This window comes from Orbicella faveolata, unplaced genomic scaffold (genome assembly GCF_042242905.1).
Source record: "Orbicella faveolata isolate gen_17 unplaced genomic scaffold, um_ofav_v1 contig_14, whole genome shotgun sequence".
Classification (NCBI taxonomy): domain Eukaryota; kingdom Metazoa; phylum Cnidaria; class Anthozoa; order Scleractinia; family Merulinidae; genus Orbicella; species Orbicella faveolata.
In genome coordinates this window covers 21866465-21880306 of record NW_028301541.1, presented here as the reverse complement: position 1 = coordinate 21880306, position 13842 = coordinate 21866465, and the positions used below count along the sequence as shown (strand labels likewise).

Below are 13842 nucleotides of genomic sequence, written 5' to 3'. Positions count from 1 at the left end.
ACGTCGAAAAAAACATGTTCTCGAATATTACTTTCTCCTCGAACTAGTCAAGCTTTTCAGCCAGGTCACAGATGACGGAGAAAGAAACATGGAACCAGGTGTTAATAATTTTAGTTTTCTTGAGTAGCCAGTCAGCTCTGCGAAACTTGAATGGTCCCCCCCCCCCCCGCCCCACCCCCCGCCCATCCTGTGCCCCGACTCTCCAATCAGTGGGCGAAGCTGGTGGGATAACAGTTTGGGTCACTGACGCTAGTGGGAGGTTTTTTCTTTTTCAACTCTTTTTTTATTATTTTCCTCCATACATTACTTACAGCTTTGCCTACTTGTTGGCACATGAAATAAAGAAGAATTTAACTCTCAAAAAGACATTATGAGATGTGTGTTTACTATGGAAACAGTAGCCTCGCGATTTAAAAAAACTTAATTTGATTTGAAGAATCCGAGATAATAATTCTTCCAGTTCTATCCACAGCAACACCGTACGGATTACAAAGACTATCTCTTGCGCATTCTGCAATAAGATGCCCATCTTCAGGCGAGAAGACCAGCAGACAATTCCTCATACTGTCAACGATCAAAATATTGTCATTGGAATCAAGAGCAATGGCTTCGGGAGCAAAAACCTTGTTACATTTTGCGAACGGAAGCGGGATTTTTCGCAAGGGTTTCCCATCGTTGCTAAGAACTTGAAAACCACCGTCTTTAGCGAGACACACCACAACCTCACCTTTAAATTGCAAATAAACACAGAAATATATTAGTACTGCGGTCTAGGATGAGCTTGAAGCGACCTTAATCCCCGGCAACTAGTCCAAAAGCCTGTTCCAAGTCCCTGTTGCAGGCGTTCGGGTAGCGCGGCGCGAAGAACGAGTGGAAAAACACCGCGTTCTTCGCCAGATCGCCCTCGCTCTCACCTTCACTCTCGCGCTCGCCTCATCCCAGTTTCGCTCACCCACCACATACCTTGCAAAATTCGGACCGCTCAGGGAGCCAATCAGAATTATCCTATTCATCGTAGACCAGTTTAACCATGTTTATATATAGATATGTGTAGCATTGTAGGGGGCTAGAGGGGCTAGAGGGGTTAGAATGATTACTTCCTGACTATTTCTTTATAAAGTGGAGTTTACGTTCATCAAGACAGCCCATTACATGCGTGAATTTAAGCAGCTAAAGTTGTGCTTGAAGTTTCAGCATACTCTGTGATTAATTAAAGAGATACGTATTAGTAAGGTAATTCTTGATCTGTTTTTTTTTTTTTTTTTTCTTTTTTCCTCTCTCTCTCTCTCTCTCTCTCTCTCTCTCTCTCTCTCTCTCTCTCTCTCTCTCTCTCTCTCTCTCTCTCTCTCTCAGCTCTTCCTTACCTCTACTGTTTATTGCAATTCCATAGAGTTTGCTCTGAAGTCCATCGTCCTCGTCCACGCAACCAACTTTGAAATGTGACAGGTATCCTCCGAAACTGTTAAACATGTAAATATATCTGTTTCGGGAATCGGCAACGTACACGAGTTCATTACCAACGACCACGTGACTCAGCTTGCCAGCTTTCGCGTCATCTTCAGCGGGTATTTTCAACCTCGTTAAGAACTCCCCTTTGTTATCAAACGCCTGCACCAGTCCTCCGCTCCAATCGGTGACGAAAAACGTTCCCTCGTTGCTAACAGCTACGTTCAAAGGACCACCTGGAAATTCGCCGTTATCGGTTCCTTTCATTCCAAACGTGAAAAGAAACTCTCCGGACGAGTCAAAAACTTGCACGCGGAAATTGTTGCGGTCGCAAACAACGATTCTGTTATCCTTGTCCACTGCTACTCCTCTGGCTCCCTTCAGTTGGCCAGGCTCTCCTCCAGGCCCCCCGATCACCAACTGTGGATGGTTTACTTTTTCGTAATCGCGTGACGCATACGGAACAGTGACAACAAACGGACTTTCATTCATCATACAACTTCGAATAGTGACGTGAATGAGGTACTGCCCTGGGACGGAGGGAGTGTAGCTGACGCTGTGTTTCCCGCCATTCTGTGCGGTCACCTCAGCATCGTTTATGCTGCCATCAGGGGTTTCCACCTGAACACGAACGTCGGAGCTTTCGCATCCAATGGGTCTTCCTTTCCTGTCCCTAAAACGTAGCGTCGAAACTAAAATTAATCACGAGCTATATTTTACTCGTAATACAACAGTATTACATCAGTCTACAACTTCAGTATTACACGCAATTTCGCACAACCCTTATTTTTATTAGCTGTTACAAAAAGGCGCATTTAATAAAGAGAAAAATTAAATTAAATAAAGTACTGGCTGCCTCGTATAACCACGGGGGCTAGTGGCCGGGGAACGTAGCAAAAGGAAAAATCTCCTTTGACTTTTATGGCTGTAAACAATTGCAAAGTCTGAGTGGTCGGAACATGGGGGGGGGGGGGGGGGGGGCGGGGGAGTGGTGTGGGATAGTTAAAGACCGAGACTGAGGGATGAACCGTTAAAAACTACACAAATAGTTTTGATATGGTAAACCCAGCGAGACGCTGAGATTCCCGGCGAAAGAGAAGGGATTCTCTTTCTTGCAGGGTAGATATCGCATGATATTTTACAACGAAAAGAGCTCCCAGTTGCCTGGGCTACTAAGGAAGTGGCGAGGAACGGAAGCAAAAAAAAAAACCAAACTGAGCGGCAAATGTATATTCACATATAGTGCCTTTCCCCGCCTCCTCCTACGTTGTCATGAAAGCCTAAACATTCAAACAGAATTCGAATCTATGAATTATGCCAAGACAATATCACTCAGGGTAGCAGTGTACGCTGGAGTTTTGTATGTTACGGTAATCAGACTCCAGGTACTCAGGTTTACAAACGACTTGAAATGAACCCAGTTGCAAGGCGGGAAAGAGAAAAAATCAACATGTTTGCTTAATTACATTCATTATTACATGTATATGTTCAAATTACTTTTAAGTAATCAAATTACGTTTTTAACTTTTTTTTAAATTTCAGTCGTGGTGTTAGCAACAAACCTGGTAACAACTGTGAAATAAGCTGGTTGGTTGACGTTTGCCTCCTGTAAGCCATGTCCTTCGGCTGTGGAGGTCGCGTAGCAAGCGTAAGACGCGTCCACTGAACCGAATGAGTCAATGAGGCTTTGTAGCGCGTCGTTATTAGCACAGAAACTGATGGCATGATCTTCACGGGGCTGCAATTCATAGTGCTCAATGGCTAGTGTCTGTAGTCTCTCGGAAAGAAGATCTTTGGCTGACAGCAGGTATACTGGGTCACCTATACGGAGAAAATACGGATAAGAGAAACAGAGGTCTGGTCTCATTCTCATTCGACAGCTCTTCTCAGTGCGTTTATCCCGCTAAATCCTCTCTTACCGATATCGGCAACATCTATTGCTGTACTGCTTAGCAGAACCATCAATTCTCAGAACTGATAATGATATTACTCCCAGAACTGATAAAAGAGAAGAACATGGTAAACTTAATCATGGCTTAATCTAGAATTAACTCATGTTAACTGAGTGGACAGACATACGCTCAAGAGACGTGTGAGACTGGACCCGAAAATTCCAAAGTGATGAGATATGTGAATTTTAGCGCGTAATTCACAACCAATCAGAAACTCTAAATCTCCGTAGAGCTACGTCATCAAAATGGAATTTTCGTTTCCAGTCTGAGTCGTTTATGTCTCTGCCACGTATTTCAGCTTGCGGAACTGAGGGTTTCCTCTTACATCGTAGAAAAATAGTTGAGATAAAACAGGATAGGACTGAGACAAGAGATAAAGTTGCCAAAGAAGTGGGAAGAACCCCTCCACACCATTGCTCTTGTGGCTTCACCCTTCAATTCACGGGCAATAACTATTTTACGTTGAAAACGACAGCGCTGCCATTTACACAAACTATTGTAATTACCTTCTTCGAGCACCCTTTTGACAAAGCGACACGATACTTGCAAGGTATCCCGGGAGGCCTCCAGTCGTTTCCTCTGTATTTCCAGAGCGGTCTTTCTGCTCACTCGTACCAGCTCCACCGCGGCTCGAAGCTCGCTTTTCCTTTGTTGCAAAGCCTTAATCTTGCTATTGATGCTATCTTCGATATCACGCAGGACGCCATCAGCTTTCAAGTTTACCTTGGCCTGCATCCAGTCTAGCACAGGAATGGCGTTTTCCACTTTGACGCAAATGTTCCTTGTTTGTTCCAACACTTGCGACAATCTTGGACGCAATTTGGAATACGCGTCTTCTATAAACTGTGTGTTGTGTTTTCTGTGATCTGTCAGCGCACAATTCCGACAGATGGTCACGTTGCATGTATCGCAAAACAGCGCTAATCTTTCGTCAGTATGTGTTTCGCAAAAGGTCGGGCGATTCAGTTCTTTCAGGGACATGGTTTTCAAATGCTCTGTAAAACAAAACATCAACACGAGTAGTTTCATTAAATGGTGTCTTATGTTTGTACAAGAAAAATGTAAAGTCTGCATACGAGCCGAGTGGCCCATCAGGCCGATGCTTTCTCCCGTTATGAAGCGACTAGAAGTATTTCTACTCCCCCCTGGCTGGATGCTAGTACATCACAGGGTCACCCCCAGCATTAAATTTGACGGTACTCATTTATACATCTGCATGGGTGGAGAGAGGCAATGTGAGAGAAAAGTGTCTTGTCCAAGAACAGAACACAATGCCCCGGCGGCCAGGGCTCGAACACGGACCGCTCGATCCGTAGAGAAGCGCACTAACCGCGATGAGGTCACCGCGCCTTAACTTCATCATCGTCAACATCATCATCATCATCATCATCATCATCATCTTTATCAACTTTATTTAAGTGTCGGAGGTATTTAGCCAGATGGCTAATTGGGGACGCTGTTCTAATCGTTAATATATATACATGTGTCTATACAAGAAAAAAGGCATAATAATGTTCACAGGAGTCCACAAGGCATACAATTACTAGCCTGTAGAAACGATCGGCCACGCACGTTTCTATGTGGAGTGTACATGCAAGAGATATGTAAACTAGCAGATGCCGTAATAGGAGAAACATAAATCGGTGACGGCAAATGTACGCTTTAAGGGAGAGCAAAAAAAAAATAACCTCCACAACCAATGCGCGCACCGAAATTATTTTAATTCCAACACGAAACAAGGACGAAACAAGTACCACTATACAGTTATATTGCTATATTTTAGTAGCTTACCCAAGGAAAGAACAACGTGCTGTTTTGTGTCCCTGGCCTTCTTATGAGCTTCTTCGTGAAGCTCACACAGGTAAAACGAACATTCTCTACATCTAACACGAGCTGACGATTCCTCGCTGTTGTCACAAATATCACACTCGACAGTCTCCCCTTCTTGAATCAACAACAGATCGAGCAGCGAGACGAGCAGAGAATTGGCAGGAAGATTTCTCACAGCCTTGCGGTTTTCCAGACCGGTATCTAGTTGACATGTGGGACACATGAGTACCTTGTCCTTAAGCGGTCGGTTTCGCAGAAGTGTTTCGATACACTGACAACAGAACGTGTGTAGACAAGGAAGAATTCTCGGATCCACGTATAAGTTGACGCAGGCTTGGCAAGTTAGGTTCGTCTTGATGTTGGAAACAACATCCATCGTGCTTGCTTCTTTATCTTCGCTCATCGTCTTGGATTTAAACTGTATCGCTGAATAACTATATCGATCTTTATACGAAAACAGGTTCTCTTACAATTAACTCCGGGGCTTCAACGCCTTCTTCCAAACAAGACGATTTCTTAAAAGTTTGCAAGACAATCAAGCTCCAATTCGTTGTCAACTGTAAACAAACACAGCTTAATATCTTGATCCGCAAGCAAACTGAAATAATCTTTCTGATAACTGCTGAAATCACAATGTGCTCCAACTACTGCGCAATTAGCGCGCTTTGCAACTCAATCGATGACTCTGCTCGGGACTCCGTTTTTCGAAAGTGTTACCAGACGTCGAATCTTCATCGACAGCCCCAGCGAAGCGAACTAGAAATTCCGGCGTGTACGTGCCGTTTTAAGGACGTGAAAACAACAATGATCAATAACTTAAACATTCAAATAGAATAATTTAGTCACCAAACTGACTAACAACAATGGAAACTGCTTTTGTTATCAATGTTATGTTGTCGCCCATGGGATTTGGAGGGCTTTTCTTAAAAAAGAAAAAAAGCCGCACAATAAACGCCAAATTTTGGGCGCCGGCTTTGTTTTCACTTTTAGGTGCAAACGGATGTTGGAAAAGATATTTTCTTCTTAGCATTATTTCCAAAGTATAAAGCCTTTTGCGCTTTAAACTGAATACCGATATTTGCAGATTCGACCGGTTGTATTGAAACAGAATTGAAAAAGAAGAATTTAAGTTCTGAACTAACTTTGTTATAACTGTTTAAAAGTATATTTTTGGCATAAAACTGCGGAAAATATGGATGACGTTTTTTTTTTTGGTAATCTTGATATTTTCAAGATTGGACGATGTACCGTTTCAGTTTATTGGCTGGCATGAGGTTAAGGTAATACGGTTATGAGGTCATATGGCAGCATCTGACCAAGGTAAAGGTAAAGTCTGCATGCGAGCTAAGTGGCCCATCAGGCCGGAGCTTATCCCGGTTTCTGTAGCATGAAGCGACTAGGAGTATTTCTACTCCCCCCTGGATGGGATGCTAGTCCATCGCAGGGTTACCCCCAGCATTAAGTTCGCCGGTACTCATTTATACACCTGGGTGGAGAGAGGCACTGTGAGAGTAAATTGTCTTGCCCAAGAACACAACACAATGTCCCCGGCCAGGGCTCGAACTCGGACCGCTCGATCCGGAGACGAGCGCACTAACCATGAGGCCACCAAGGTGTAACATTAATTTTACATTGATAATAAAGAGCAAAGATGAGCTGAAGCTATGTGTTGCATTTACGTATGACAGCCTGAACCACCAGGAAAAGGAGAATGCGGAGGGGATCCTCTGATGGGGTGCGTGCAGTAAGAAAAAAAAAATCCCTCTCCCAGTTTCGGTCGCCGTTTTTCGCGTAGAACCCAACTAACTGAACAGCAACAATAATGCTTTATTTACTCTGGACACTTAATAACATATGCAAAGAAAATTAAAATAACTACAAATAACTTAAGGAAAAGATATGTGCTCAAAGTCGAGCCAGGGAGGAGGCCAAATGTGTTCCAGCCTTGGGTGTGGTCAGTGACGAGTAACGAATGACGAGTGGTGGCTAAGTTCACGCCAGTTGGAGCGATTGATTCATTATTCATATGCAAAAGAGATTGGTCTCATGATATTCGTAAGAAAGAAAGCTGACTACTGGACTCAAAATAAGCGAAAAATCGGATCCACCATGTTCGTTCTTTCAAGAGAAAACAGTGATTACAACAATTATTTCATGTCAGATCTACATGCTACACAAGAGTAAATAGAATTATGCGCGTTGCTCTGCTTTTCGTGTTCGCTACCAATATGAATTCGAAATATTTACTCCTATATCGACAAAGTCGTGTTGAAGGGATGGAGCCATTAGGGGATCCTGATGCCTCGGGTAGGGAGGGGGAGGGAGGCGGTGGGGATGGAGGTGCAGAGTTAATGCGGGCCCTTATACCCCTATAGGCTCGATCCACGGACTTGCTAATCACGATATTTAAATCGTGCTTCTCTGAAACCTTTCCTCTGATACCCTTTTGCCTTGCTAAGCGCTAAAATGTTATTACTACTCAGTTATAGTGGCAAGCCTTAATCCCCCATCTGATCCTCAGTCACGAAATAAAACCCAGAGTTTCAGTTATCAAATCATTTAATGCATAATCACCTAAGTACATCTACTATTACAGCAACTGAAATCTCATGAGCAATGAGACCAGAAAACAACTTCAAAATGAAGCCTTAATCCGGAGTTATTTTTCTTATATGTATACTGAATATTTCACCTTTCAATTAATACAAGCAAACACAGTTTCATTCACTCTTCAGATATAAGGCATCGTTACCAAAAGATACCTGCGGCTCCTGAGACTATATATTTCTTTCACTGCACAACTAACACAAGTCTAATATTTCAACATGAATTGATTTGTCAATTAAGAAAATCTAGCCTGCTTTTTACATGCCTTGCAATATAATATTGGCTTACACAGAAAAAAACACTCCGGTAATAGATACGGCACGTGACTGTGAACCATTCTCTGACACACAAAACTAATGTTCAACAAATATACAGATAATATCAAAGCTTCATTTATCAACTAAACTGAGCAATCGTTACATAAGTACTCTCTATTAAAAAAGTACTCTCTATTAAAAAAAAGGTATTCTTAAAATTATTCTTAAGTATTAAGAAAAAATAAAACGAAATTCCTTGGCCTGCTCATCTTAATTATAATTCATATCTGTGCGAAAGAAGCATTCTTAATGATTATGAAAAGGAATAACTATAGGGGATTCATCTGACGTCATTGTTTACATTTTTGCGCATTTGCATACGACTTTGTATACAGAATGAAACAAGTTAGATATCAATTGACTCCAGGCAGCTAAAGAGCTAGTAAAACATAATACATGGTGAAAATTTTATTTCTTTGGGTGTAATATTCAAGGAGCTATTGTCTATCAAAAACTACAAAATTTCTGAGTTGCAAAAACCCTAATGAGCTCATACACTCTTTGTAAAATTTTGGGTTTTTAAACTCGTGTTGCACAAAAAGTATTCAATACTTCAGGCTCATGCTCATTGGCGGAGTTAATCGTACTATGACCTTTCAATATTCAGAACTGATTTATTTGCAGCTCCATCAGAAACTGAATTACTTATGAGGCAAATATTGTAAACAAGGATTCCCCTATAGTCTTGTAAACCTACCAAAACTAGACGCTAGCAAACACTTTAAGCAATAACGACCCGTTATTCTTTCACCCACTAAGCCAACTCATTGGTACACACATTTGGCAAATGTTTAAAATATATCATCTATAAGCGGACTTTTAATTGACTCTAAGCCTTAAAAACTGTGGAAAGTAAGTTCACACGCTAACGTTTAACTGACATCCGTAAAGAGTCAAACTAGAAGTCAAGTATGAAGGTTTTCAGCAGTGTTCCTGAGTATGCGATGAAATACATGTATCTTTCCATTTAGCATACAGCACATATTTGGTCGAGTTGGTCTGCCTTTGCTCTCAAAAACGTCGCCGCATCCGAGCCCTTTTTCTCAACTAAATCATTGATCGTGAAGCCCAGATCTATGACATCCACCACCAGGAAAACAGCACTGACACCAATAATCACTTTACCTAGAGCTTTGGCTCCTGCTTTAGTACCTGCTCCTGCTACATCATCTACAGCTTGTGCGCTTGCTTTAGCCGTCGCTCCTAGTACTTCATCAGCCAGTTGTACTCCTGCCTTAGCGCAGAATGATGCCACACCGTTGGAAGTAAGTCTTCGTACAAGGTGACGTATTTTGAGCGAGAGCTTCCCTGACTTTTTCATCCATTCCTGTAGGCTTCTTTCCATGTTCCTTAGGCGATCTAAAGTTTCCTTCCATTCCTTTTCCGCTTTCTTGATTTCGTTTGAGTTCACAGCCGCCTCTATGAAGCTTAGGGCTATATTTGTGCCGGCACCAGCAAATCCAAAACCAAGCCCAATTAGCAACAGTGGCGTGGCGGCTCCTGCTGACATCACTGTTGCAATTCCTCCACCAATTGTTAGAGCCCCTCCCAGTATTCCAGCAGACGTTCCTGCAATATGTGCTTTCTTGCAATTTATCCACAAGAAATCAGGTGTATCAGCCGTTTGACGGAATCTCCAACTGCTGTTTGTTTCCCCAGAGTAATAGGATCCTTTGTCATCCTTTGAAGCTGGTGTAGATATCCCATCGTCTGTTGTTCAGTTTCATCCTCAGATAGATCGTCAGCAATCACCGCTATGTCATTCACAATTTCCGTGATGTTCTCAGGGTGTTCCATTCTTAAGCGTCCTCTCTGCAAAAATGAGGATACAAACAAGATGTAACATGACCAACCACCACGTGTTTTTAAAACATCCAACGAGAAGAGGCATTTCAAAGTCAAAACGTGAACACTGTACTCTTGTGTGCTGCAGAAATCAATGCAGGTTTTTTACAATTTAATCAAGGTTTTTGGTTTTAGAACTGTAGTTTTTAAAAGGTTTTTCTTGCGAATGTCAACTCCTGTTTGAAAATCAGGCGAACAAAAAATTGATTGACTGGAAGTGCCGACTATTGATGACTGACAGACCTAAATGGGTTGACACTACAGAAGTTTCAACTGATTATATGAAAGATCATAGTACGGTAGACAAAACTGTTCTGGGTCGAAGTTTTAGGACACAAAATTAAAACAAGCAAAATACCAAGCGATGCAAATAATTTTATGATTGTCTTAAACCTTATTCAGTTCCACACATGGAAAATTATTTTCATATAGATCACGACGCAAGGAAGACTCACATTACAGCGTATCTAAATTTGGGGACTGAATCACAAAAGTACGGAAAATTGCGCGAAAAAAATAGTTGTGGTTTACCTCAACATCGTAGTGTTAGACCAGTGTTATTGTGCGAAGAACATCATTACGTGTTTGTGGTTTTTTTTTTTTTTTTTTTTTTTTTCATGAATTCGACGAGATGCCGCATGAGGAAGGAGCAATAATCCATCTAAACAGCGCTATAACCCTGCGATACATCAGCGATTTAGAGAATCAAAGATTCAAGTTGTGATACTAGAACGTCGATCCAGAGTAATTTTGTTAACTGAACATTGTTGAGAACTGGTGCAAAACGTTCACAGATGAAATCTGAACAACTTGCCGAAGAAACTTTGTTTGTACTTTTGAAATTTAGAATTTATCGGCATTATCCAAAATCTCAGTAGCTTCCTACCACCCATGCCGAAAGTGAAAGGGATTTGGGATCAGTTCTTAGGGCGAATGTCAACTGAATCCTGCACCCGAGATTCACCTAAGCCTCTAATTTTACATTTGATAACTTAATTGATAGTGATAAAACTCGATCGTAATCAAACAAAACTTTGGACGAAACGGCTATCCTTAGATCAGGTGCTGTGTCTGTATATCCCTCCAGCAAAGAGATACTGATCAGTGTTGCAATCAGAATAAATTTTACCTGGTGAACCAATCAGATCGATCCCTGCAGGCGAAGCGACTTTCCCTAGCAATAAGGCTCTTTTGCGATTGGTATATTTTACTTTATTTTTACAGGAGGGACTTTTCCTATGCCAACTTTCACTGCAAAGGTCTCAATGTTGTTTATTATAAAGGTTAATCAAGGTTTTTGATGTTAGTTCTGTTGTTTCAGTTCCCCTTTCTTAGTTCAGTTTTAGTTTGAAAATTACGCGAATAAAAAGTGATTGAAATAATTGTTGGTAACTGATCGCGCTGACTAACGGGAGTTCATTATTTATTTTTCAGCAATTCCCAGAAATAGTCACCGGTAAATGCATCTCGAATGCATCAGTTCCTAGAATCCATTTGTGATTTTCCTGATTAAACTGAACAGGAGTGAAATACTGGTCAAGATCGTTCATAAACGAGATCTGCGAAAACTTCAATTGCCTCTGATCTGCTTTGCTGGTCGTCGAGGGCTGCTTCTTCTGTGTACGCATAATAAAAGTGGAAGTAGAGGCCGAATATTTAGGAAGCAGATGAAGCGATTTGTAGTCCAATGTTTGCTCTACCTGCACGTAATGATGGATGACGCTGAAATTTATCCTTGAGATTACTCTAGGCAAGGAAACTTGGAATTATCATTATTACAATTATTGTGATATTTATACCAAGCTGTGAATCAACATCGACACTGATAGGAAAAATTGTTTTACTATACGGTTTATTAAACCAGTAGGATAATACAGAGCCCACAAAAATTGGCTCAAGAGACTGCAAAAAGTATTTGGTATGTAAATTCGCGCGCAAAATGTGCTAAAGTGCAACAAAAGTCAGACGATACATCACAAGGGATCAAGAGAGAACTCTATTGAAATTAACATGCGGTTCAGTTCAGTCTTTATAACTTGGTGCGCTGCAAAAATCGAATGAAGTCGGTGTTCAATCTAGCTCAATGAGGGATAACGCTGAAATCTTTACTCGCTGAAATCTTTACTCTTGCGGATTTTTGAATTATCGGCATTAACCGAAATCTCAGCTATTGAATATACAGCAGATAACTTCCTACATGTAGGTTCGTGACGTGACGAATGTGAAAGTGCTTTGAGATGAAGCGGTGTTTGGGGCTTCAAACAAGATGCAGTTTACCTCATGCAATAAAATGGATTGCGATCAAATCCATTCACACTCGAAATTACTAAACGAAAGTTGCACAAACCTAAGATTAGAGGCTTAGGTGAATCTCTCTACTCAAACTCAGTGTGTGGCGTCTTCCTTTGTACCCCTGCCGCAAAGAGATCGACTGATCGGTGTACATGATGATGCAATCAGAATTATATCCTCCTCGGTGAACCAATCAGGTGAAGGGACTTTTCCCTGGGACAAATCCCTTGCAGTGCAGTGTTTACAAGAAGCCCATTGTTTAGGTAGACGGGAGTTTTCCCTTGTCTGAACAACACACTGCTTTTTGTATAAGTTAATCAAGGTTTTCTTCGCAATATCTGTTGTTTCAAAACCGGTTTTCGTGTTAACTTACAGTTTGCGTATTGCGCGGTCTGAAAATGATTGAAATGATTGATCATTTATAACTGAGAAAAACCTTATTATAAGAAGTTGGCGCTACGCTGTGTTATTTAACGTTACGTAACTTGGCCCATTCGGTTCGTGCAGCTAATGCTTAGAGGTCATCTGAAGTCTGCATAGTTCTGCGGTTAAATTTCGCGTAGATTTGAGGCTCTGCAATTTGCCAAAACTTTGATGCGAATTTCTTCTGTGTGGCTCATTGCTCTCAAAAAATGTTGCTCTTTTTAAAGATATAATCCCAGAAAGTCGTTTTCGTCCTGCCGATTGGCAGTTTCAAGGTTTTCTTCTCGATGCTTCGGCGGCTTCATTGCAGGATTCGCCTCAAGCAGCCCATCAATCATTTCGGCTTGCTACTGGTCTATAAACTGACAGCTTTCTAATTCGTTTTCTTTAGCAATAACACATTCCAAACGTTCACAGACGCTTCGCTCATCCCGACAAGTGACTTCGACTCGCAAAAAAAAGGCATTAGGGTGTATTCACAGTCGAAGGTAGTAAATGAAAATTTAATGAGCAAACCTTTGGACTAAAACTGCTGTACTCAAAATTAGCAGTGCAGAGTCATCCTGTTTACCCTTGCGGCAAAGAGATACTGATCAGTACACATCGTTACACACTACTTTATTTGTAGAAGGGACTTTTCCCATGTCAACAATCACTGCAAAGATCAATGCATTTTTTTGTAACGTTAAACAAGGTTCTTGTTGTTAATTCTGTTTTTTAAAAACGGTTTCCTTTATTTAACAAATGGTAAACGCCATAGCGTGTACTATTGAGTTATGGATTCACGCGGGAGGTTGCTAAGCATGAAAGAAGCGTAAGAGTCGCACTTGGCTATCGCCTCATGCGACTCTAGCTTCTTGAGTGCTTAGCAAACCTCCCAAGTGCATCCATAACTCAATAGTGCACGCTATGGCGTTTACCATTTGTTTTATAACATAACATTGAGACATTGGAACAACAGAAGTCCTTTTATTGAACTACATCACAAAAAAATGTTCGTGTAGTCTTACATGACAAGAGAAAACAAGCGCGCGAAAATTCATTCATGACAACCGACTGCACACCAGTAACTCGATTAAGTTTCATCTTCAGACAACTGTGAAGACAGTTTCGCATTTCTGGCAGAAGAA

General features: G+C 41.4%; 2 protein-coding genes across 2 annotated transcripts; both read right to left on the bottom strand.

The window, feature by feature from the left end:
- Nucleotides 1-260: 260 nt before the first annotated feature.
- Nucleotides 261-5631, bottom strand: LOC110062149 (E3 ubiquitin-protein ligase TRIM45-like). Its single transcript, XM_089287678.1, has 5 exons — nt 5190-5631; nt 3905-4393; nt 3009-3267; nt 1365-2119; nt 261-727 (listed from the first exon to the last, which is right to left on the bottom strand). The coding sequence occupies exons 1-5, from the start codon at nt 5629-5631 to the stop codon at nt 411-413; spliced, it is 2262 nt and encodes a 753-aa protein (XP_089143804.1). The 3' UTR covers nt 261-410.
- Nucleotides 5632-7769: 2138 nt separating this feature from the next.
- On the bottom strand, nt 7770-9869 carry LOC110062269 (uncharacterized; the record flags this gene model as incomplete). Its single annotated transcript, XM_020769145.2, has 1 exon — nt 7770-9869. A coding segment is annotated over one exon (750 nt), but the record flags the coding sequence as incomplete, so codon positions are not given.
- Between the last annotated feature and the right edge of the window lie 3973 nt (nt 9870-13842).

Bases quoted from the DNA above. Each gene is read 5' to 3' on its own strand.
- LOC110062149 (XM_089287678.1), bottom strand. From the start codon at position 5,631: ATGAGCGAAGATAAAGAAGCAAGCACGATGGATGTTGTTTCCAACATC. The intron at 4,394-5,189 runs GTAAGCTACTAA...TTTGTTTTACAG, and splicing joins GCACGTTGTTCTTTCCTTGG to AGCATTTGAAAACCATGTCC. The intron at 728-1,364 runs GTAAGGAAGAGC...TGCAATTTAAAG, and splicing joins AATTGCAATAAACAGTAGAG to GTGAGGTTGTGGTGTGTCTC.